This window comes from Canariomyces notabilis (genome assembly GCF_033297395.1).
Source record: "Canariomyces notabilis strain CBS 508.74 unplaced genomic scaffold N656scaffold_1, whole genome shotgun sequence".
Taxonomy (NCBI): Eukaryota; Fungi; Ascomycota; class Sordariomycetes; order Sordariales; family Chaetomiaceae; genus Canariomyces; species Canariomyces notabilis.
Window position 1 is genome coordinate 866,205 of NW_027041823.1, and position 21,549 is coordinate 887,753.

Below are 21,549 nucleotides of genomic sequence, written 5' to 3' on the forward strand. Positions count from 1 at the left end.
AGCAGGTCCACCTGAGTTCCCAACAAAACGGCAAGCTTCAAAGGGTTGGCTTGAATTCGTCCAGCCAACGTGAACGGGTATTTGATGTCTTCCACTGACCACTGCAGCCTGGAAATTCCGAAACAAGCAGCCACTCATGACGAATGACGACTGCGCACATGGCTCAGTGATTCTCCCGGCACAGATCTTGTGCGTCTCAGAAAGCGCAGCTTCTTTTACCTTTCTGGGCCGCCGCTATTAATCTGCAATTAATCCATCAGGGGTATCCGTATCAGGTAGCGTGCAGTACAGACCTGTCTGGTACAGTACAGTACTGTACCTGGAGCCGCTGACCTCGCCATCGCCGGCAACTCTGCCATCGTTTCGTGAGCAAGCATTTAACTGCCGATAGCAGCCCCGAGTTCGCGAGTCTCATAGCTACACCTGCTTAAGCTCGCTTTCCCACGCAACAGCGACGACAGGCAATGCGGGATCCGTTTCCCTTCCCGCCGATCCCGGCGTTGAGCAAGGCGGTTGAGCCTTGGGCCGAGCAGTACTCTCTGCCTATCCTCCCACTGCACATCCATGAAGTCGTCGGGTCCGCCCTCTTTTACACCTTCATCTACGCCGTCGTGTCTCCGGTACTTTCGAACCGGCTGTTTCCACAGTTCTATCCACGCCACAACCGTGCCAAGAAGGCCAACTGGGATGCTCATATCGTCTCGCTCGTCCAGAGCGTGCTGATCAACGCCCTAGCGCTGTGGTCCATGTTCGCTGACAATGAGCGCAAGAACATGGACTGGGAGCAGCGGATATGGGGGTATACTGGTCTATCTGCCATGATCCAATCTCTGGCCGCCGGCTACTTTGTCTGGGATCTTGGCATCACCCTGCTGAACCTGGACATTTTCGGCCTGGGCTTGCTCGCCCATGCCGTTAGTGCCCTTACCGTTTACACATTTGGCTTTGTGAGTCTTCCTGGCAGCCTTCCCTGGGGGGGAATCAACTGACACTCGGTCCAGCGCCCCTTCCTCAACTTTTACTCGCCCGTCTTCATCCTCTACGAGCTCTCCACCCCCTTCCTCAATATCCACTGGTTCTTTGATAAGCTCAACATGACCGGCTCAAAGCCTCAGCTTTACAATGGCATCGCCCTCCTCGTCACCTTTTTTTGCTGCCGCCTTGTCTGGGGGACGTGGCAGTCGGCTCTGGTCTACGCCGACATGTGGAAGTCGATTCGCCAAGGACCCTCGGAGACTTACATTGCTTCCGCCTTTTCCAATCCGGCCACTGCCTATGAGAAGGATCTCAATCCCATGTTCTTCGCGCAGGACGCTGGCCCGATACCCATCTGGTTGGCTGCTGTGTATGCGGTCAGTAACGTGGTGCTGAATGGCCTTAACTGGCACTGGTTTTACAAAATGGTTATTGCGGTCCGCAAGCGGTTCGAACCGCCGAAGCCTGGGAAGAGGGAGCCGTTGCCGGCAGGGGCCGTGGCCAAGCCCGAAGTGACTGCTGGGGCGGTGGACCAGGACAAGATGACAGTGCGGCATAGGCGGAAGCATTCGATTGAGGATGTGGTGCCGGACATTGACGAGCTGAGGGACGGGACAATTCAGTGAGGGTCAATGAGGACTTCGTCACTGGGGCAAATGGGGTGGGGGAAGTTGTCTCCTTATCCCGGAAAGAGGTGTGATATTTTGGCCTGGGGTTCAGATCTGGGCACACAAGGTACGATAAAGCCATTAATATACTAGGCGCGTTGGTGTAAAAATAACCAACTTAGGACTAGGAAGGAGGGAAGGAGGAGAAGGGGGGGACGGCCTCACGATAGTTTACAGCGTACAGGATTGGATTGGATGGAATCATCGGGTTGCATAGAGTTGATGCTTTTGATGAACGACAAGAGTCCATCGGCATGCCATCTCTGTTCACAACGGAATGGAATCTGGCGAGAGACGTTGGATCGATCCGTTTTTGTCTGTTAGCGTCTATCATGGAAGCAACGAACTGAATTCAGCTCATAGCATATGCGATACCGCCGGTTTGCAGCGCCGCTCGAAGATTATTTCTGCAGGCTTGTCAAAGGCAATGTCAATCCACAGAAAACCCTTCAGGAGAGCCCTGACCTTGGTCCAGTCGCCCAATCCGAGATTCGACACAGTCCGCACGAGCAGCTGGCTTAATCCGTTCCCTGAGTTATCCCCCTCCCTAAACACTGACACGCTGGCTACAAATAGGCCCCAAAGCAGGAGTTTGCGGGCAGCAGCCCTTGCTATCTCATCCATCGAGGATTCGAGGTTGGAATGCCATGTCTTCAATACGAGACTCAACCCATCTGCCAGCAGCGTCATTTCCCCGGTGGTGTTTTGGAAGCCGACAAGCAGCACCTTTGCGCACGCCAGCATGCATAGCCTCAGCAGCTCATGCAGATCAGCCGCCTGAGCATGCGCATCATCATCCTTCATCCTTAGGCGCAGAAGCCTGAACGGCACAGAAGCGGCTAAGTTGGCCGAGACTTGGCTGGGTAGCTTGAAGCCTTCGTTCAAGAGTCTCGATAACTCGCGAAGGTCGGCCCAGACGTGCAGAAGGCGGCGGTCCGGGCGATGCGGGCACCACCTCAGCACATCGCTCAGCTCGGGGAACCGCTCGGCAGAAAGCCCACGAGCGAGTTCAGGGGTCCAGGGGACGTCGCTGTCCTGCATGAAGCGCAGCTCGGTCCCCAACGCTATGGCCAGGCCTAAATCCAGGCTGCCGAGGGGGCGGAAACAACCGTTCAGCGGGAGTCTGCGGGCTTTGTTAAGTTGATTAGCGGGGGAACGAAACCACTTACGTCCGAATTGTCTGGGCGAACGGGCTGCCCGGACCCAGTGACCGCAGACCGCCGCGCAGCTGGAGTATCCTGTGCAGGCCGTCGATGTGTCTTGCTGCTGTGGTCATGTCTCCGCAAATCACGGCCGTCATTGCCAGCGCCATCACGACGGCCACGGTGGAGAGTTGTACGGCTTCCTTCGTGTTGTTCAGGCTCCCTTGCACATGACGGAGTGCCTCTCCCAGGTGGAGCCGAGCAACGGTGCTGTAGGAGCAGCCGTGGGATAGGTCGTGGTACGCTTGGCTGGCGAACAGGGTGGTGTGGAGGATACCGGGGTTCTGAGCGATGTTGGCCATCCAAAACATCTGGTGGTCCTCATGCAGAGCTGACCCTATTGTGTCGTGAAGAGGGTATATTGCAGGCTTTACCACGGTGAAGGCTAGCAGCATCATTCTCAGGGTTATTTATTGCACACCCTAGCGCGAAAAGGGGCCTGCGGACCTACCCCTGTAAATGAGTTCATAACAGTACGGTTCCAACTCGGTTCCTAGCCGGATAAGAGAGAGATCTGCCGCGATCCTGCGGGGAGTGGTGAGCTCCCGGCTCACCTCGCCCTTCAGCACACCTTCTGGTGCTGCCACCGGTTCTTGTGCTACTACCACCTCCGGCACTTGTGGGGTCTTGGGCGGCCCGGACCCGGACCCGGACCTTGACCGCTTTCGACGCTGACGCTGACCCCGGGGAGGCGGCTGAGCTTCCCCTTGCGAAAGCGGCAGCTTCTTGGCTGCCCTGGGCCTGCCGGCATTCTTCCCCCGCATGACATGGCTGCGGATGAACTTGCGGGTTTGCGGATCGGGCTTGGCAAGGGTTGTGGCAACGATAAAAGGGGCAGAGCCCGGATCTGGTTCCCGAAATGTCAGTTTCAAGCTCAAGCACGTGGCGAGGTACAGGACTAGGCGAACTCTTGGGTGGGAGTTCCATTGACTATGATTCTAGGCGCTGTTGGGTTTGGGTTGTTTGGCACGGTGTCTCTCTCTGGTGGGATGAATGGCGCACGCGTCGATCTTCTTTCGGTATTTCCTTTCTCGTCGAGCTCTAGACGGGCCTGAAGGAAATCCACTTGATTGTTTGCCAGAAGCAGAATGGACTTAACTGGGCTTTTAGGTGGCTAACATTATGGGCGGACGGGTGATGTTCTTCGTCCGGCCCCGCCGGCCTACCTGTTGGCCGCCCGATCCCGTGGGCAGCTCTTGGACCCCTGATCCTAAAGATATTTTGTCAGGGGTCGAACTCCTGTGGCATCCAGACTAACGTTACGTAGGTACTCCGTACTCCAAGCTATCAATGGAAGGATTCAAACCGAGATATAAACCAGAATGAATGCCATTTCGGGAAAACAGTTACCTTGGGCCGACTTAGACGTGTCAGCGACCACAATGTGAGACCGCTCAGCCAGACAAGTATGCTGCGGCATGATCTACCGCCTTCCTGATGCTCGGGATTAACGATGAATTGGGCGGTGGCCGGGCCAATCGTCGCGCTACCCTCACTTCCCACTGTAACGACAGCAAACTCACGATTGAAGCCACAATTTTCGACCATGTGAAGACGGAGAAGACGATCTATCCGTATCCGTAGCACCCCAATGACCCCATATGCCTCGCGACGTCCATGGCCCCTCTAATGGGTCGTTCTCATATAAATCCCAAGATAGTCGCCGACGGAGGGTTATCCGCAAGTTCCTGTATTGACTGACCTCATTTGAAGCATCTTAGTGATCTTGCCAAATAACCGCGCTTCTGCTTTCAACCTTGGGCGAGAATACCACAACCATGTTCTGGGGCCCCAAGTCTGTGTCCTTCAATCCGGCGAAGGACATCCCACCACTCACTGACAAAGTGATCCTCGTAACCGGGGCCAACGTAGGCCTGGGCAAGCAAGCCGTTCTCGAATTCGCCCGCCATCACCCACGCTTGATATGGCTCGGAGCGCGCAGCGTTCAAAAGGGGAATGCGGCCGCCGACGAGATCAGGAGACAAGTCCCTGGCGCCCCGATCCGGGTCCTCGACATCGACCTCGCGTCCTTCGCCTCGGTCAAGAAAGCCGCCGCCACCGTCATCTCAAACTCGTCCCGCCTCGACATCCTGATGCTTAACGCCGGCATCATGGCCACAGCGCCGGGGCTGACGGCCAACGGCTACGAGCTCCAGTTCGGGACCAACCACATGGGCCACGCGCTGCTGTTCAAGCTTCTCCTGCCGCTGCTCAACAAAACCGCCACGGGCAGCGAGGACGGCGGGAATCCGGACAAGATAACCGACGTGCGCGTCGTCTCGCTCACCTCCAAGGCGCACAACCTACCCGCCAAGGGAGGCATCAACTTCGACTCGCTCAAGACGCCGGGTGAAATGCTCGGCACGACGGCGCGGTACGGGCAGAGCAAGCTGGCCAACCTGCTGTGGGCGCGGCAGCTGGCGCGGGCGCACCCGCAGCTCACGGCCGTGTCGGTGCACCCGGGCATGGTACAGACGGAGCTGTGGGACAAGACGACGGGGGCGTGGAGCATCCTGCAGCCCGCCTTGAGGGGATTCAAGAAGCTGCTCCCGACCATCGAGGAGGGCGCCAAGAACCAGCTCTGGGCGTCCGTGTCCCCCGACGTACGCAGCGGCGAGTACTACGAGCCCGTCGGCATCCCCGACCTGGCGAGCGCCCTCGGCAAGGATGACGAGCTCGCGAGGAGGCTGTGGGAGTGGACCGAGCGGGAGCTTGAGGAGCATGTGCTATGAGTCTGACCAAGTATGGGCCTATCTGTTAGAGTGTATAGTTGGTATTCATGAATTGTCTCCGTTCGCCATCGTCATACTACCGCCCATCTGTCAGTGAAAACAAGCATTTGAACAAGACCTCCGAATCAAAATCGCCCACTTAATTTCTGGTCAAGGAAGTCATCGAGTTGAACACCCTGCCAGAGAGGAGATGGCGAGACACGGACTCCTCGTGTCCAGACTCTGATATAAGTATGTTGGGTCCTCTCTTTCTCAGTAGCATCCTGTCGTAGCACCCCAACTTAGTTTGGGAGGTGCGCATGACACAGTGGTTCATGTCTTCTTGTACACTGCGTCACATGTCTGCGACCCCAGAGTTCCCTACTATGTAGCCTACTCACAGATCGAAAAGCCAACCCAGGTAGCTACGAGGGCCTGATCGTAGCTGCCAAGTCCCAAGCAGGACAACAAGTGGATGGAACCTTCCTAGCAACGCCGACGAGAGCAAAGCGCGTTACCTATAAACCCCCCCCTCTCTCTCCTCCTCTCTCTTCCCTCTTCACCCTCCGTCGACCATGAATCAACCTAACCCAAAAAATGGACTTATTCGAGGACACGACACACTGGCAAGAACACAGATCGAGCCCTCAACAGCCACCTGCCCTGACCTGCCGTTGGTCACCGCCGACAGACAAAACGCATCAAGACAGTAGAGACTCAGAGCAAGCCACCCAGTGGTCCACTCTTCGCCCAAAACTAAGCCAACAGCCAGAATATGCAGGTCGATAGCTAAATACTATGTAGTAGGCTAGGCCAATGAATAATGGAAGCACCTAGGGAGGCACCGGGTGTACTATGTACAAATGTTTGCCTTCCAGGTCTTGGAAATTAGTGCAAAGACCCGGAAGAGCCGAAAGAAAATTTGAAATGCAGCGCTCATAGGACAGGTAGGTGGACCGGCAGCGGTCGAATCCGCTCGCCAGACAAACAATCGTGATTCAAATAAGGGGCCGATGAAGTGTCGCCTCCGTCTGTCTTCCTTTGCCATCTCGTTCCTATTACCACATCCAATATTCGTCGTCCACGAGCAGCACTTGGTGATAAGCAGCCGCTAGGCACGACAATCCGAGCCCCTTCTTCTCTACAATTCAGTCCTGACATCGGCCCCGTGCTACTTCCGGTTCTCCTCTGTTGCGCGCCGCTGACGGAGATGGCCAAAACAATGATGTCTTGCTTCTACAGACTCAACCACACATAGAAGGTTCCACGGCTCTGGAATGGAGCAGCCCATAGCAGGAATAACCTTCTCAGCGTGGAATTAAACCAGCGGACAACGCCTTCACGACAAGGCCTACTCAAAAACCAAACGGATTATCCGGCGCTGTAGAATTTCCAGTCAGCCTGGCGCAAAGCGAATAAAAAAGGGCAAATAAACTTACTCGCAGCAGCCAGATTCGCCCTCCTGCCTGTAGGCTGCGGAGACAACTTCTTCGCGCCTTCGGTAACTCCGAACCTGACGGGCGGCGGCGGCCCCGTCTTTTGCGGCACAAGCGGTTGCGTGGGAGCCTGCGGACCGCCCGCGTTCCCAAAGCCAGTCGGCATAGGCGGCATAGGCGGCATCATCGGCTGTTGCATGTTCATGCCGGTTCCCATACCCATATTCATGCCCATGCCCATAGGCCCCGGTACAGCAGTCCGCTGCGGCTCAAGCGGCGGCGGCAGGCCACCAGCGCCGCCCAATTGTGGCTGCTGAGGAGGCTGCTGCTGCTGCGGGAAGCCGCCGAGGGGAGCAAAGCCCTGGGGCTGCGGCTGCATGCCCATCTGCATCGGCCCGTTGAGCATTGCCGTCGGCTGGGGACCCATAAATTGGCCCGTCGGCTGAGGACCCATAAACTGGCCCGCGGCAGGCATGCCCGTCATCATCGGCATGAGAGGTTGCTGCTGCATCGCTTGAGCCTGCGCATACTGCTGTTGCAACCTGGCTTGGGCTATCTCGCTCAGGCTCTGTCCCGGCGGGGCAATCTGCGGCTGATAACCCGTCATCTGCGGCTGCAAAGGCGGAGGCGCAAACGCGCTAGGCTGTGCCGACTGCGGCGCCGACAGCGGCCGTGACGGCGGGGGTGGGGGCATCAGGCCGCCTTGGCCCTGAGTGTATTGTGGCGCCATGGGTCGTTGGCGGGCAATGGCCTGCGGAAGCTGTTGCTGTTGCGTACCGTTAACAGCCGGCGGCTGCAGGCCGGTAAAGAAGCCCGGGGTGGCGCCGGTAGCCTGGGGCATCATCTGCGCGGGCGCTGAGGTAGGAGCGGGAGCAGGAGCGGGCGCGGGCGCGGAAGCAGGCGCCAGGTTCAGCGCTGGCGGAGCTGGAGCCGGGGGTTGGGTCTTCTCCGGGGTTAGTGGTTGCGTGAGCAGGGACAATTCCTGCATTGACCCTGTGAGTTTCGCAGGGGTAGGTGTAGGAGCAGTAGCAGGGGCCGCAGCGGGCGGCGCAGCGGGAGCAGATGTCGCGGTGGGGGTCGTTGACGGCTGCGGAGTTGGTTCAGGGGCCTTGGACGGCTTCACGTCCCAGGCGTCGTCATCGAATCCGCTGGCCGGCTTTGAACTTGCGGGAGTCGTCGCCGACGTAGGAGACGGTGTCTTCTTCTCACTCACAGGGGAATCTTTTTGCTGAGACAGAGCCTTTGCGTCAACCGTGTTGTTTGTCTCAACCGGGGGCGCAGGCCGTCCTTTCCTAGTGTTATTGCGCAGAGCTCCTCCCGGACCCGAAAACAGCCCGCCAGCCGCTTCATCATCGCCTCCGGTAGCCTTCTTACCCCGGCAATACTTGGCATCCAGGAACCGTGTCACCTTTATAATGTCACCTTCGCGCAGGCCGAGGTTTCGAAGGACCGTGGCATCGACATCAGGCAGGACGCTCTCATCCATCGACTCCCTTAGAAAGGCTTGGGCATATCGCTCGCAGAGGCCCGGTTGAACATCGCACGACAAGAAGAATTGAAACCAGTCGTACTCGGGTTTTTTGGGTTGAATGGAAGCGCCGACCTTGACGCCCGAACCGTTCCGGGAAGCCTCACTCACTGCCCGCTTCTTAAGATCGGAGAGTGGTTTGTCTTCATCCAGAGAAATGCCGGTTATCCGCTCGACGTACTCCAAGTCCTCGAGCGACATCTTAGCGATTGGGACGGCTATCCTCACGCCGTTCATCTTGTGTAGATTAATCTTGCCATCTTTGATACCTAGGAACTGCGCCTCAACAGTGAAGGACTTGGAGCGATCCGTCCATGTGCGGACCTTGGAAGGATCAGGTTCTGTAGAAGATTGAAATTTTAGCGCAGGCATTCCTGAGGCAGATTTTTGCATCCAAGGAGGACCTACTCGACTTTACGTTCGACTTGGATGAGCCCGAGGCTTCGGGCCGGCCGTTCTCGCGCCTGCTTCGCTGTTGCCGCTGGGTGTTACCATTTCTGGCTGACAGACTGCTACTCCGCTCTGGCAAAAGCAACCCAGGGCCTACCTCTGAAGCCTTCGCCTTTTCTCTCTCGCGCTGATCCTCCCGCTGGCCCGCCTTGATGGCCTCTTTGGCGAGCCGAGCCTCCTCCAGCCGATTCTGCTCGACCGTGGACTTGCCTGCGTTGACACCAGAGGCAGCAGCGGTCACGGGCGTGTCGAGAATGCCGGTAACCTCGATATAGCTGCTGGGCACGACACCCTCCTTTTGGTTCTTCACCCGTCGGACCATCCACCATTCATCACTCTTGGTATCATCCAGAATGATGACCTCGTCCCCGATGCCGACTGTGACCTCGTCATCTCCTGCTGCCTCAAAGTCGTACATGACAACGCCCTTCTTCTGTTGTATTGACTTTTTGGTACCCGCCATGATGACCTCGCGCAGCCCCTCGGCACGAACGGCGCCGGCGAGCTCGCCGAGCATGGCAACAATCTCTTCCGCGGTGTCTTTAGCTCCCGCATGGAAGTCGACGCTCTTGCTCGGCTTAACAAGCTCCATAAACACGTGCTTGCCCTCACGAGAATAGTGCGTCATGCGATCAGCTGTCCACTCCATTGACGGACCGTCTTGGGCGTACTCGGGAGCGATCAGGATAACACCGGTCCTCAAATTGATACCCAAAGTGGTCGGCATCTTCTTTTTCTTCCCCATGACCGACACCATCTCGTTGATGTTGTACATGTGAAAGTCGCCCGGGGTGAGCGGAGCCGTGCGCGGAGTTTGAGGGGCGTCGTACTCAACACGACTGCGCTGTTCTGGCGGCGGCGAGGGGCGCGCAGACTCTGCCGCCGAGACGCGGGAGTCACCACGTGGCCGTGCCGGAAGGGGAGGGGACTTGACCTCGGACTCGGAGTCCTCGTCGGCATACTGCTGTCGGGAGGAGAGCTCAAGCGGGGGCGGGGGCTGCTGTGATGAGCCGGACCGAGCGGCCATCATGCCTGCTATCATGGTGGCAGGGTTAGGAGCAAGAGGAGCGGCGGGTGTGGCGGGCGTAGCGGGGGTGCTAGGCTCGGAGGGGACCTGGTTTCTCGCGGGGAGGGGTGGGCTCTGAACATCGCTTGGTGTGCGGGCGGGGAGCGGAGGGGGCGTCGGCATGGGCGGCTCTGCATCCTCCCCCTTCTCCTCTCCCTCTCCGATCTCGATGTAGTTGGCGGGGACAAAGCCATAATCTCCATCATGCCCCACTAGAATCCAGTCCGGATCAGAGGTATCGAAAACGGTAAGTTGGGCGTCCTCGGGGAACGAGAGCTCCTCGTCCGTTTGCCTCGTGTACTCATACAGAGCGCGAGCTTTAGTCTGGGGTTGTGCCTGTGGTGACGGGCGATTAGCGCGAAAACAGGATTCACATGGGTTTTCTGAAGCGCGTACCTCTTCGACGTAGTTGTTCGGAATCAGGCCAACGGGCTCCTCATCATCCTCGTCAGATGCCTTTTTCTTGGCCTTCCACCAGTCATCGTCGGAGCTCTTCTCCAGAACGTAGAGCAAATCCCCCTCGGCAATCTGCAACTCGCCCTCGGCCTGGGGCGTGTAGTCGTAGAGAGCCCTGTATATGCCGAGGAAACCCATGGCTGTTGCCGCCGGCGTTGCTACTCGGGCGGTTATTTGGTTAGATTGTCTAGGAGGAACTAAAGGAGGGCAGCAGCCAGCATAGGTGTCACAGCAGCGTGCTGCCGGCGTGAGACAGAATCAAAGCAGTGGTGCGCAGAAGAGAAATTTCAGCCACACACGATGCGGGCAATAAACTGGACTGGCGTGCGAGTTCGGGTTGGATTTTGGGCTGGGCCCAGGACCGGGCTCGGATGGCGGATGCGCTGCGAGTGCCGCGGGTCGGGTGGGACTACTTGCAACAACGGGGGAAACGGACCAAGGTGACACGGAATTGGAGTCCAAATGAGGCCTGCGTAGGCGCCGTTGGGTGCTCGCTATGTGTGCACAACTGAGTGTCGTTTGCACGTCCACGAGTTGACGTTACTGTCCGGATTACGAGACGGATCTGCATGAGGAGGCCGGTTGGTGGGTTTGGGTCTTGGACGCTTGGATTGGTAAGGGAATCAACGTCAAGTATCCGTACCTTCGCTTCGTACGGTACGTTCGTATTATACTGTATATTACCTCAAATTGCTTACAATGACCAATCTGACTGCAGAAGATATATGATAGTACACTAGTGTGTCCATTGGTAAATTACCAAGGTACCTCATACTCCGTACCCAGCAACGTAGCCTAGCATCTACCACAGTAAGGGTGATTTCTAGGAAACGCATTCATTCGAATGCATGAAGGAGGGTTGCTGAGCAATGGCAATATGCGATAATTACAAATTCAAGCTCGCTAGCGGTCCTTACTTCGTACGAGTAGTATTTGCTTTTGAGAGCTTTCTCTATCCGCTTACTGTGGTACCTCGTTGCTTCAGCTGCTGATGATACGGCGCCGTGGTGTCTGTCCCAGCGGGCCGACTGCCGTTTCATCACGGAACCGCACCCGGGAGGCTAGATGAGTCGGGTCGCACAACTTCATACATACAAATCCGTACCTCTACCGAGAATATGCTTTGGGCGCCGATGGCATCGAGTCGTTCCTACTTACTCCGTACCAATTGGATAGTTTTGTCAGTATTCAACACATGTAAGTATGTTACTCACTGTTGAAGGCACGTACTGTATGTACAAGATAAGGCAGATAGGTAAGGTAATTAATTCCTTGCCTATGGGGTCTACAACTAATTTCTGCAAAGCCCAATTGATGCCCTTAATACAATGCTCATTCATCGTGTCTCCTCGAGCAAGTGACATAAACTCGCCATTACCGTCGAGCCTCCGGGCATTGCCGTTCCCTCGCAGCTCACAATCCATGTTCTCAACTTTTTAGCTGGTTAGGATTGCTCTTTCCAGCGACATAGCGGATTTTTTCCCGCTCAGAAACCCAAGTCGCTAGCCTCCGTAACGTTAAATCTCTCTTTGGGGTAATCTTAACTACCCCGCCTCCCACGTTGACTCCACACCCAACCGAGTTCCTGGAAAGGCCTCAAACCTCTTCCGGCAATAAGTTTTCTGCATACAATGGCCGGTAAGTTTTGAGCTTTGGTTCAACCTTCCGTCCTCGCTGGTTTGCGAACCAGGCAGTTGATTGCTATGATGACTAGAGCACGCGTGCCCGAATGGCTCCTCGCCGAGCTCTACATCGCTCAAACTGCCAGACGGCCAAATGGCCCAGTTCGACTCTGAAGACGAAGAGTATATTCCTAGCCGCACCGGAAGCTATACTCAGCTGAACAATGCACCAGCCGTGCCTGGGAGCCCGATTGACGCGGCTGTACAGCAGTTGATGCTACTCAATACGAATGCAGTCCCCGGCATTGGTAACGGCACTTATACAGACGCCGACCCCCAGGTCTTGGCCGAGTTGAGTCCCGTATTCACGAACATCCGGAAGGTCCTCGAACTCCGGCGCAAGTACATACAACTGTCGTTGCAGGGCCCCAATGACAACCCAAAGGACAAGCCCGATTGGAACATCTACCCCCCTCCACCAGAGCCGGCCTGGACCGAGGCCACCCGGGAAACGGCTGGCCAAAGCAGCGCAAGCAACAGCCTGCAAAACAGTATGGTTTTGAACACCGACAGGCAGCGCTCTGGTGACCACTCTTTTGATCAGACCGCTGGTGCGCCGCTTCACAAGCCCAACGCAAAACGACGGAAGGCAGGCCAGGATATCGGAGAGGATTTTGACATTGAGGATTTGCTGCCTGTGCCAGGCCCAAGTGATATGACTTTCCGCCTAGACGACAATGGTGTCTACCAGGTCTACGAGAACGCAGAGTCGGAGAAGGCGGACACCCCCGTCGTCAGAGTGCCCACCATCAGGGAGTACTACCTGGACCTTGAGGAGATACTGAATGCGTCATCCGACGGGCCAAGCAAGAGCTTCGCATTCCGGCGCCTCCAGTATCTGGAGGGCAGGTTCAACCTCTATGTCCTCCTAAACGAGCACCTAGAGACAGCAGACAGCAAGAAGGTTCCTCACCGAGACTTTTACAACGTTCGCAAGGTTGATACCCACGTCCACCATTCCGCTTGCATGAACCAGAAGCATCTGCTGCGTTTCATCAAAAGCAAGATGAAGAAGTTTCCCGATGAGATCGTCTTATACCGCGATGGCAAGCACCTGACTCTAGCCGAGGTGTTTGACAGCCTCAATCTTACGGCGTACGATCTCAGCATCGATACGCTAGACATGCATGCGCACAAGGACTCGTTCCACCGCTTTGACAAGTTCAACTTGAAGTACAATCCGATCGGCGAGTCGCGCCTGCGGACCATCTTTCTCAAGACGGACAACTTCATCAAAGGCCGCTACTTGGCCGAGATTACCAAGGAGGTGATTGCAGATCTCGAGTCGAGCAAGTATCAGATGGTTGAGTGGCGCATCTCCATCTACGGCAAGTCCCTAGACGAGTGGGATAAGCTTGCGGCATGGGTTATCGACAACAAGCTCTTCTCGCACAACGTCCGGTGGCTGATTCAGATCCCTCGCCTGTATGATGTGTACAAGTCGAGCAACCTGATGAGCTCGTTTGAGCAGATCATCAAGAACCTCTTCCAGCCGCTCTTCGAGGTTACAAAAGACCCTTCCAGCCACCCTAAACTGCACATCTTCCTGCAGCGTGTCGTGGGTCTCGACAGCGTAGACGATGAGAGCAAGGTTGAGCGGAGACTGTTCAAGAAATTCCCGGTGCCCAAGGACTGGGATTCGTTACAAAACCCGCCCTATACGTACTGGATCTACCACCTCATGGCCAACATGTCCTCGCTCAACTACTGGCGGAAGCAGCGCGGCTTCAACACGTTTGTGCTCCGGCCGCACTGCGGAGAGGCTGGCGACCCGGAGCACCTTGCCGTCGCGGCCATGTGCTGCCATAGCATCAGCCACGGATTGCTGCTCCGCAAGGTGCCCCTGTTGCAGTACATCTTTTACCTCGAACAGATCGGCATCGCCATGTCGCCGCTCAGCAACAACGCGCTGTTCCTGGCGTACGAGCGAAACCCGTTCCACCAGTACTTCAAGCGCGGCCTCAACGTGTCGCTCTCGACCGACGATCCCCTCCAGTTTGCCTTCACTAAGGAGCCGCTGATCGAGGAGTACGCGGTCGCTGCTCAGATCTACAAGCTCAGCTCTGTCGACATGTGCGAGTTGGCCAAGAACTCGGTCAAGCAGAGTGGCTATGAACATTCCATCAAGCAGCAGTGGCTGGGTCAGAATTTCGATCTGCCCGGGGCAAGGGGCAATACAATGGTGAAAACAAACGTTCCGGATCGACGAGAGGATTTCCGCTACCACACGCTGGTGGAGGAGCGGAAGATGTGAGTCTCCCCATCCGCCCAGGCCTCCCCTCGTCTGTTGTAGACCGTTGAGGATTGCAGAGCTGACCTTGCATTTCGATAGGGTTGAGAGGACCGCCCGAGGAGGATAGCCTGAGGATGGTAGGTTTTGCACTTGAAGCATCCCTAACGAAGCTATATGTTGGTGATGTCAGACGCATACTGTGAAGCGTTTGTACTCTGGGCCAACAAGAACTGAGTGTTATAGACGGGCAGCGTTATTCATATCTGGGCGCAGATTGTTAGAGCAAAAAGTAGGGCAAACGTGGACCGGTCTCACCCTCCTGGTCTTTACTTTGGACGTCCATCTCACCTTTCCGGCTTGAGGAGACACGCCGTCTCAGACAGATTTTCCCTCGGCCTCTCTTAGTGTAGTGTAGCTTTTGAGGTGCCGCTCGGAGCTCTCCGCTAATAAGTGGTCGCCAAGCCCGCTATGATGCGCGGTGGTTAGAGTTTACTGTAATCAGTTAAAGAGCTTGCATACAGACCCCGGTCGTGCTGTAAGTGCGCTTAGTGCGGACATGGCTCCAGTGCTTCGGAGCCTCGGTCACATGGAATATTCAAAGAATACGTATGAAGCGAAGCTTTACCGCCTCCCATTTATAGCACGGTCAGATCTATGTATGTACCAAAACTTTCATAAACGTCAAGACTTTGCCCCAGTCCCTCTTCTCACCGGCGGCTTCCGTTTCCCGTCCAGAGAATACAGACCCCCGGCGAAAAAGACAATGACGGCGCCTATCAGAGTGCCAAATGCAAGCCGATTCCCAAACAGCCATATGCTCAGCAGCAGACTGACCAGCTTGCGTATGTTGAGGACGATGGTCACCGTCAGGGCCGAAGACGCCGCGGCCAGGAGGTTGACGCCCCGGATGCAGGCGTACTGCGTCAGCACGTTGAGCGCCAGGTAGAACAGCTGGCTCGGGATGCGGATTTTCTCCAATCCACGCTGGAGGGTGGGCGACAGGTTTGGGTAGTCGTCGACGGCCGCGGGAACGGGGAGCGAAGGGAGCGAGAGCGGGGCGCTGTTAGCCAGCTTCAGGAACTGCCTTGTCAGGGACGGCAGGAAGGGCAGGAACAGCGGTAGTGAAAGGAGGTGAGAGTAGAAGAGGTTCTCCTTCCACTGCGGGCCGTATATGCGGTACGTTTCTTCGGTGTAGAGCCCCATGATTGCCGAGAGGACTTGGGCGATGAAGAGGATGGCAAGGCCTGTTCCAAAGCTCGCGCTTCCGACTGATTTGTCTGCTGAGGAGGACCCCTGTATTTGCGCAACTCTTGTTAGCCTCGTGGTTCACCAGAGGCCGAGATAAGACGGGGGATTGTGAATACCTTTGTCTGTGCATCGGACCAGGCGGCAGTAATTACACCCACGGTGAGTAGCAACACTGCGACGACCTGGATCCGCGAGTATTTCTTGCCATACAGGCGGCCGGCGAGCATGGTGGTGATGCTGCCGCCCGAGCGCAGGATGATGTGCACGGGCACCGAAATGTCATAGCTGAATGCGTGGTTGTTGAGGACGTTGATGCTGAAAAACAGCACAATGTTGACGAGCCAACGGCGGATCGGGACCCTGTTCGGCTTGAGGAAGAAGGGCGGGCGCTTCGAGTCGAATTGCGACGGCAGCCCAATGGCGGCGACAAAGAGGAATTGGACGAAGGTCAGGAGAGTCCCTGCGAGCATCACCATCGGTTAACTGGCCGTCGCGACCCCGAATTTCACGCCGGAAGTTCCGGCGGGTTTTTCCATGTCTTTTGCCGCCAGGTCCTGGGGGTGCAGCAAAGGCCAAAACATACCGCTAGCAGGCTCGACCTTGATGATAGACTCGAGCGCAAACACATTTGAGCAGCAGCCGCCAAAGATGAGGGCCAGCATGGCACCGACGGCCAGCCATTGCGGGATGGTCTCGATGAACATGCGGCCGGCGAGGGCCATGGCGCGGCTGAAGACGGGCCGGTTGTCGTCGATTCCGTACATTTCGGCCTTCTCGAGCGACGGGCCAGCATTGATGACGCGGGGCGACGGGGCCGACATGGCGACTCCCTTGTCTCTGGAGTTCGTCTGCTGCTGCTGTTTGTGCAGCGCCGGGCGCCGACGAGATGTCATGGCCAGGGTGCGGCGGCGCGGGAACCTTCCGGCGGGCTCATAAAAAAAAGGTTGGTTTGCTCGGCAGGGCCAGGTTGACAAGAATAGGGGAATTGCTGACAGGGACTTGCAGCAAGAACACAACCGATACTCGATTCAGTCAGTGGGGGTGGCACGAGTCGCAGCGACTGGGCCAAACTTGTGCTAACGGTTGGCCTATCGAAGGCAACGATTGCACCCTAGGACTTGGCCGTCGGTATGTAGTTGGCGGGGTAGGAAGAGGCACCCAACGTCCTGAACAGTGAGGGTCGGACGAGCTTGGAAGTGCCGGAAGGGATGTGTGAAGCTCAGAGCGGAGGGAAGCAATGGAACTCGATGATGGCCCAACGTCAAAGTTACAGAGAGCAAATTGTCCTCCGGGATTTACGGAACGTGCATGAAACATAAAAGAAAAGAAGTAAGCATAATGGCGCCAATCTTTCCCTTAACTGGCTCCCATGTCTGGCGGGGTTTGATCTCGTTTGCCTGCTTCGAAAAGTCTAGGGCTACGTTCCGTTAAGATACATACATACAGCTTCGTCTCGACGTTTGCTCAAAACTTCCATGTGGCCACAAGACAGGGGTGGATGGAGATATCTGCCGCGAGAATTCGTCAACCAGCAGGGTCCCGTCATTTGAACTTTATCAGTGGCCACATTTACTGCCGGTAGGGAAATGTACCTAAGTAGCTTGGTATGCATATACGTACGAAGTAACAATCATTATATTGATTTCTTACATAACCACACCCTTTTGGCAACCAACGGTCTCTTGACCACTTAAGGCTATTTAAAGGTGAATGTGGGGCCTGACCTCCACCCTGCCGCTGTTCGGGTGCTTCTCTCTGTCAAGAACACTCGCTAGCGTTCCAGGTACATAACTCTATTTGCTGTGAATGACTGAACTGACCGCTGCTCAATCCATATAAGCTTAAATCCAGCCGCCAGGTGCTTCCTGTATTGAGTTGATATTGAAACCAACAAGTCAGGCGGTCTAGGTCGAATCCAAGAGAGACAGAAGTGTGGTGTCAGTCCTGCATTTCAAGCTGTTTCATTGGATCCAGTTTGAGTACTCCGTACAAACCAGGTACACTACTTACACCAATTGTCCCCGGCGTGGAGATATAGGTAGCCTGCCGGTATGGCAGACCTACTCTATGACTTGCTCACGACGCCGGGGCAGTCGACCTCCCGGACTCCAGCAGACGCGAGCGCGTTGGAGTACCTCACAAGCCTGGCATCGCAACCGCTTTCCTCCCTTTCGTCAGGCGAGCCGCAAGCACTCGCACAGGCGTCTCACGGGCTCCTGCTCTCGCTACAAGCCCTCTCCAAGAAGTCCCACAAGCAAATCATCGAGTCGGCTTTGCATCATGCTACACTGCGCAGCACACTCCCCGCGCTGGCGGCAAGCACGGCCGAGCTGCGCAACTCGATCCCGAAGCTCGACAGCGAAGCAGTGCGCTTCTCCACCACATACAACAAGAGCAGCGACAGCCATGTTCTCGCACGGCGCCGAAAGGCGCTTCTGCTTTCACGCAACGTAGAGCGGCTGGTCGACGTGCTTGAGCTGCCGACGCTTCTGTCGTCGGCCATCTCGACGGTTCCCCCAAACTACTCGTCGGCGCTGGATTTGAATGGCCACATCCGCCGGCTGCACTCCATCTATCCCAACTCACCCCTCGTGTCGTCAATATCCGCTCAAGCCGACGAGGCCATGCGCACCATGGCCGCCAATCTCATCCTGTCCCTGAAAGCGCCGGGCCTGAAGCTTGCCGCTTCGCTGCGAACCATCAGCTGGCTACGGCGCGTGTTGCCGGATCTCGAAGCAGCATCGTCTAGTCCCGTAGCTGGACAGGATTCGCAGGAGCGGGTACTTGGGGCGCTCTTCCTTGTGTGCCGCTTAGCGACCCTCATGACGATGCTTGAAGCCCTCGAGCCGCTGCGGGAACTGGCCGACCAGGAAAAGTCACGGCAAGCCGCCATGGCCAGCAACGGTTCCTGGTCTGGAGGACAGCAGACGGAGCGGTATCTGAAGCGCTACATTGAGATCTTCCGCGAGCAGAGCTTCGCCATAGTCTCCATGTTCAGGAGCATTTTCCCCACGGCGACGGCAATGGCTAGTGACGGGCCGGCGACACAGAACATTGACCCCCTTGAGCCAATGCCTTCAGCTCTAGCCACGTTTCCACTCTATCTGGTGGATATGCTGCTCGAGACGCTACGGATCTATCTGCCAGCGGTGAAAGACCAGGCGGCGAGAGACAGCCTCCTTACCCAGGTGCTGTACTGCGCGGGCAGCCTGGGCCGGCTAGGAGGGGACTTTGGGTTGTTCCTGGCGACGCTGGACGTTGGTGTAGAGGCGGAAGAAGAGTGGGTTGAGGTTGTAAAGCGGCATCGGGCTCTGGCCGGCCGGCTAGAGTCAATAGTGGGCGAGCAGAAGAAGGGGGGTTAGACCGTTAGTAGCGGTTCGTAAAAGTCGCTGTAATGTACGAAATGCAAGACCTGACTAATTTACACTATGGGTATTGCACCGTTGACAATCATTTACTAGGACTACTGAGTCATATTGAAACACCGTGACTCGATAGTGTCCAATATTGCCAGTATCGAATCAGCTCGGAGCGTTCGTCCGTTCTTTTCCACGCTTCGCTGCTCTCGGTTGGGCCCGAGGACAGCCGGGTCCGTCAGCTCGGGTCGAACCGGCCATTCGGGGCTTGGATAGTGGGGCCAAGGTGCAGAAAAATCGCATGCCGTCATAGGCTGGCCTCGCCGATTCACACGATAAACTTCCTCCCCGGTCGACGCTTAGAGTCACGAGCTAAGGGGCAATCGGCCGTGAAAAGAGAGGATCCCATTGCGTCGAAAATGAGCCCTTCGATATAACCCTCCTAAATATCATGGCCGCTTCACCATCGGTGCCTACCTCTATCTAAACAATCCTCTCTTCCCGCTGCGTGTCTACCACAATCAAGTTGATCCCACAGCGGACACAGGCGGAGCGAACAGACTACGCCCACCAGCGCCGCGATGTCCGATGGCGCCCGCACGGCGCTCTCAAAGTCGAGTGCGTTCTACCCATACTGTCATCCCATTGCACTCATCGCACTAATCCCTTCCAACCCACCTCACTAACCATCAATGATAACAAACCAGCCTTCCACTTCGCCGCTGGTCTCGGCTCCGGCGTGCTGTCCGCAGTCCTCCTGCAGCCCATCGACCTGCTCAAGACACGAGTCCAGCAGCAGTCAGGCGGCCGCGTCGCCCACCCGCTCGCGGCCGCCATAGCCGACATTCGCGCCGCGCCGCGCCTGCTCCCGGCCCTCTGGCGGGGCGCCGTGCCCTCGGCCCTGCGCACGGGGTTCGGCTCAGCCATCTACTTTACTGCGCTCAACGCCATCCGGCAGAGCGCCGCGGCGACGCCACACCTCCCATTCTCCTCATCATCGTCATCATCCTCCTCCTTGGGATCTAAATCGTCCTCTCTACCGCAGCTCTCCAACACGGGCAACCTCCTCGCGGGCGCCGTCGCTCGTTCGTTCGCGGGGCTCATCCTCATGCCGCTGACGGTGCTCAAGGTGCGGTACGAGAGCACGCTGTACGGGTACTCGTCGCTAGTCTCAGCGGCGCGCGACATTGCGCGGCGGGAAGGGTTTCGCGGGTTCTTTGCGGGCTATGGGGCGACGGCGGTGCGCGACGCGCCCTACGCGGGGCTGTACGTGCTCGTGTACGAGCAGAGCAAGAAGCGGCTTGGCCGGCTGTTCGCTGGAGGAGGGGGGAACCCGGGGGACAACAACAGGGGTGGCGGAGGAGAGAAGATGGCGCTGTCGCGGGCGGCAAGCATCAACTTTGCCAGCGGGGTGCTTTCGGGCGTCGTGTGCAGCGTCATCTCGAACCCCTTTGACGCCGTCAAGACGCGCATCCAGCTGCAGCCCGGCCAGTACCGCAACATGGTGCACGCCGTGCGGCGCATGGTCCGCGAGGAGGGATTCCGCTCCCTGATGGACGGGCTGACGCTACGCATGAGCCGCAAGGCGCTCAGCTCGGCGCTGGCCTGGACCGTCTATGAGGAGCTAATCCGGAGAGCCGAGATTACCTGGAGCGCGAGGACGCACAAGAGTCTCTGACAGTGGTTACGCGATTACGAAACGGAACGGAACGGGACGGCGACATCAAAGGCGGGAACTTTTGATGGTACTCTTCCCCCCCCTCCTCTATCGTGGTGGTTTAGAGTGTACGATACTGTACTATCACCAGGTGGCTACTCTACCCTACCTAAAGGACTTGTACCATATATATAACACGGCGATGGATGGAGCAGCAAGAACGGCAGCAGGCCGTAGAAAAGACGGGGCGACTCAACCGGCCGGGCAGAAACCGAATTGGGAATATCCAGCGCAAAGGAAACGGACATAAAGCAAGAATTCTCGACTCGTACCAAGAAAGAAATGACTAAAACAAACATCATGCCTCATAGCTCGTCCAATCGTGATCATCATCTGCTCGCCCCTCCCTTGTAACCCATCGCAGAACGCCGCTTAATCTAGCCCGTCCTAGCTTGAGTGGCTCTGAGCAGAAGAAACGAGCTGACTGGCCGGGGAGCTCGGCTGCCTAGTGAGGGCGAGAGGTGAGAGCTGGCAGGTTGGCGGGCGTTTGAGCAGTTGCAATCACGCCGGCCGACCGCCAGCGAGGTACATCAACAAGCCGGGCGACTTGCTGCGGCTTCGCTTTTTGCGGACAAACTCAAACTTCTCGTCGTCCGAGCCATGGCGGTGCCTGTGGTCCTTGATCTTGAGCACCACATTCTCCCCGGGACGCCGTTCGACGATGCGGATCCGGCGCGTATGCTCCCAGAGCATGTCTTGCTCCTGCTCAGAGAGCGCGCGCTTGATAAGGACATAGCCCGGAGTCTGCAAGACACACAACAAGCGTTAGTGGCTCCGCGTTGGTCACCATGGCCACGAGGAACGGGGGGGGGGGGGGGGGG

The 21,549-nt window shown here is 56.9% G+C and overlaps 10 protein-coding genes across 10 annotated transcripts in view; 6 read left to right on the forward strand and 4 right to left on the reverse strand.

Moving 5' to 3' along the window:
- Positions 1-464: 464 nt before the first annotated feature.
- On the forward strand, positions 465-1,601 carry N656DRAFT_700156 (DUF887-domain-containing protein; the record flags this gene model as incomplete). The annotated part of the gene is made up of 2 exons (XM_064810846.1): positions 465-947; positions 1,002-1,601. 2 exons carry the CDS (start codon positions 465-467, stop codon positions 1,599-1,601), a joined length of 1,083 nt encoding a protein of 360 aa, XP_064674795.1.
- Positions 1,602-1,772: 171 nt separating this feature from the next.
- On the reverse strand, positions 1,773-3,918 carry N656DRAFT_23062 (uncharacterized protein). The gene is made up of 4 exons (XM_064808959.1): positions 3,754-3,918; positions 3,297-3,692; positions 2,813-3,230; positions 1,773-2,730 (listed from the first exon to the last, which is right to left on the reverse strand). Exons 1-4 carry the CDS (start codon positions 3,770-3,772, stop codon positions 2,001-2,003), a joined length of 1,563 nt encoding a protein of 520 aa, XP_064674796.1. The 5' UTR covers positions 3,773-3,918; the 3' UTR covers positions 1,773-2,000.
- A 448-nt stretch (positions 3,919-4,366) lies between these two features.
- On the forward strand, positions 4,367-5,596 carry N656DRAFT_743289 (NAD(P)-binding protein). The gene has a single exon (XM_064812852.1). It carries the CDS (start codon positions 4,624-4,626, stop codon positions 5,575-5,577), a length of 954 nt encoding a protein of 317 aa, XP_064674797.1. The 5' UTR covers positions 4,367-4,623; the 3' UTR covers positions 5,578-5,596.
- A 1,315-nt stretch (positions 5,597-6,911) lies between these two features.
- Positions 6,912-10,630, reverse strand: N656DRAFT_699729 (uncharacterized protein; the record flags this gene model as incomplete). The annotated part of the gene is made up of 4 exons (XM_064810810.1): positions 6,912-6,937; positions 6,996-8,861; positions 8,929-10,372; positions 10,433-10,630. The coding sequence occupies 4 exons, from the start codon at positions 10,628-10,630 to the stop codon at positions 6,912-6,914; spliced, it is 3,534 nt and encodes a 1,177-aa protein (XP_064674798.1).
- A 987-nt stretch (positions 10,631-11,617) lies between these two features.
- On the forward strand, positions 11,618-12,020 carry N656DRAFT_23138 (uncharacterized protein). The gene is made up of 2 exons (XM_064808965.1): positions 11,618-11,747; positions 11,799-12,020. The coding sequence occupies exons 1-2, from the start codon at positions 11,696-11,698 to the stop codon at positions 11,930-11,932; spliced, it is 186 nt and encodes a 61-aa protein (XP_064674799.1). The 5' UTR covers positions 11,618-11,695; the 3' UTR covers positions 11,933-12,020.
- A 103-nt stretch (positions 12,021-12,123) lies between these two features.
- On the forward strand, positions 12,124-14,428 carry N656DRAFT_764491 (AMP deaminase; the record flags this gene model as incomplete). The annotated part of the gene is made up of 2 exons (XM_064813336.1): positions 12,124-12,130; positions 12,207-14,428. The coding sequence occupies 2 exons, from the start codon at positions 12,124-12,126 to the stop codon at positions 14,426-14,428; spliced, it is 2,229 nt and encodes a 742-aa protein (XP_064674800.1).
- Positions 14,429-15,088: 660 nt separating this feature from the next.
- N656DRAFT_699107 (UAA-domain-containing protein) lies at positions 15,089-16,548 on the reverse strand (the record flags this gene model as incomplete). Its single annotated transcript, XM_064810762.1, has 3 exons — positions 15,089-15,700; positions 15,772-16,115; positions 16,239-16,548. The coding sequence occupies 3 exons, from the start codon at positions 16,546-16,548 to the stop codon at positions 15,089-15,091; spliced, it is 1,266 nt and encodes a 421-aa protein (XP_064674801.1).
- An 853-nt stretch (positions 16,549-17,401) lies between these two features.
- On the forward strand, positions 17,402-19,218 carry N656DRAFT_773306 (Dor1-domain-containing protein). Its single transcript, XM_064814033.1, has one exon. The coding sequence runs from the start codon at positions 17,707-17,709 to the stop codon at positions 19,015-19,017; it is 1,311 nt and encodes a 436-aa protein (XP_064674802.1). The 5' UTR covers positions 17,402-17,706; the 3' UTR covers positions 19,018-19,218.
- A 374-nt stretch (positions 19,219-19,592) lies between these two features.
- N656DRAFT_825415 (solute carrier family 25 member 38) lies at positions 19,593-20,689 on the forward strand (the record flags this gene model as incomplete). Its single annotated transcript, XM_064818447.1, has 2 exons — positions 19,593-19,629; positions 19,719-20,689. The coding sequence occupies 2 exons, from the start codon at positions 19,593-19,595 to the stop codon at positions 20,687-20,689; spliced, it is 1,008 nt and encodes a 335-aa protein (XP_064674803.1).
- A 540-nt stretch (positions 20,690-21,229) lies between these two features.
- The window catches only part of N656DRAFT_793739 (uncharacterized protein), a gene marked incomplete at both ends in the record, with an annotated part of 1,683 nt that continues 1,363 nt past the window's right edge, over positions 21,230-21,549 (reverse strand). Inside the window, one exon of the mRNA XM_064817197.1 lies at positions 21,230-21,472. Coding sequence (XP_064674804.1) covers positions 21,230-21,472 — 243 coding nt within the window. The remainder of the gene's footprint in view (positions 21,473-21,549) is intronic.

What these genes read in the sequence shown, in the direction of transcription:
- N656DRAFT_743289 (XM_064812852.1), top strand. Translation starts at nt 4,624, where the DNA reads ATGTTCTGGGGCCCCAAGTCTGTGTCCTTCAATCCGGCGAAGGACATC.
- N656DRAFT_23138 (XM_064808965.1), top strand. Translation starts at nt 11,696, where the DNA reads ATGTTACTCACTGTTGAAGGCACGTACTGTATGTACAAGATAAGGCAG. An exon ending in GTACAAGATAAGGCAGATAG is followed by an intron (nt 11,748 to 11,798) that starts GTAAGGTAATTA and finishes ATTTCTGCAAAG; the next exon opens with CCCAATTGATGCCCTTAATA.
- N656DRAFT_23062 (XM_064808959.1), bottom strand. An exon ending in TTATGAACTCATTTACAGGG is followed by an intron (nt 3,231 to 3,296) that starts GTAGGTCCGCAG and finishes TGATGCTGCTAG; the next exon opens with CCTTCACCGTGGTAAAGCCT. An exon ending in TTCGCCCAGACAATTCGGAC is followed by an intron (nt 2,731 to 2,812) that starts GTAAGTGGTTTC and finishes CCCCCTCGGCAG; the next exon opens with CCTGGATTTAGGCCTGGCCA.
- N656DRAFT_773306 (XM_064814033.1), top strand. Translation starts at nt 17,707, where the DNA reads ATGGCAGACCTACTCTATGACTTGCTCACGACGCCGGGGCAGTCGACC.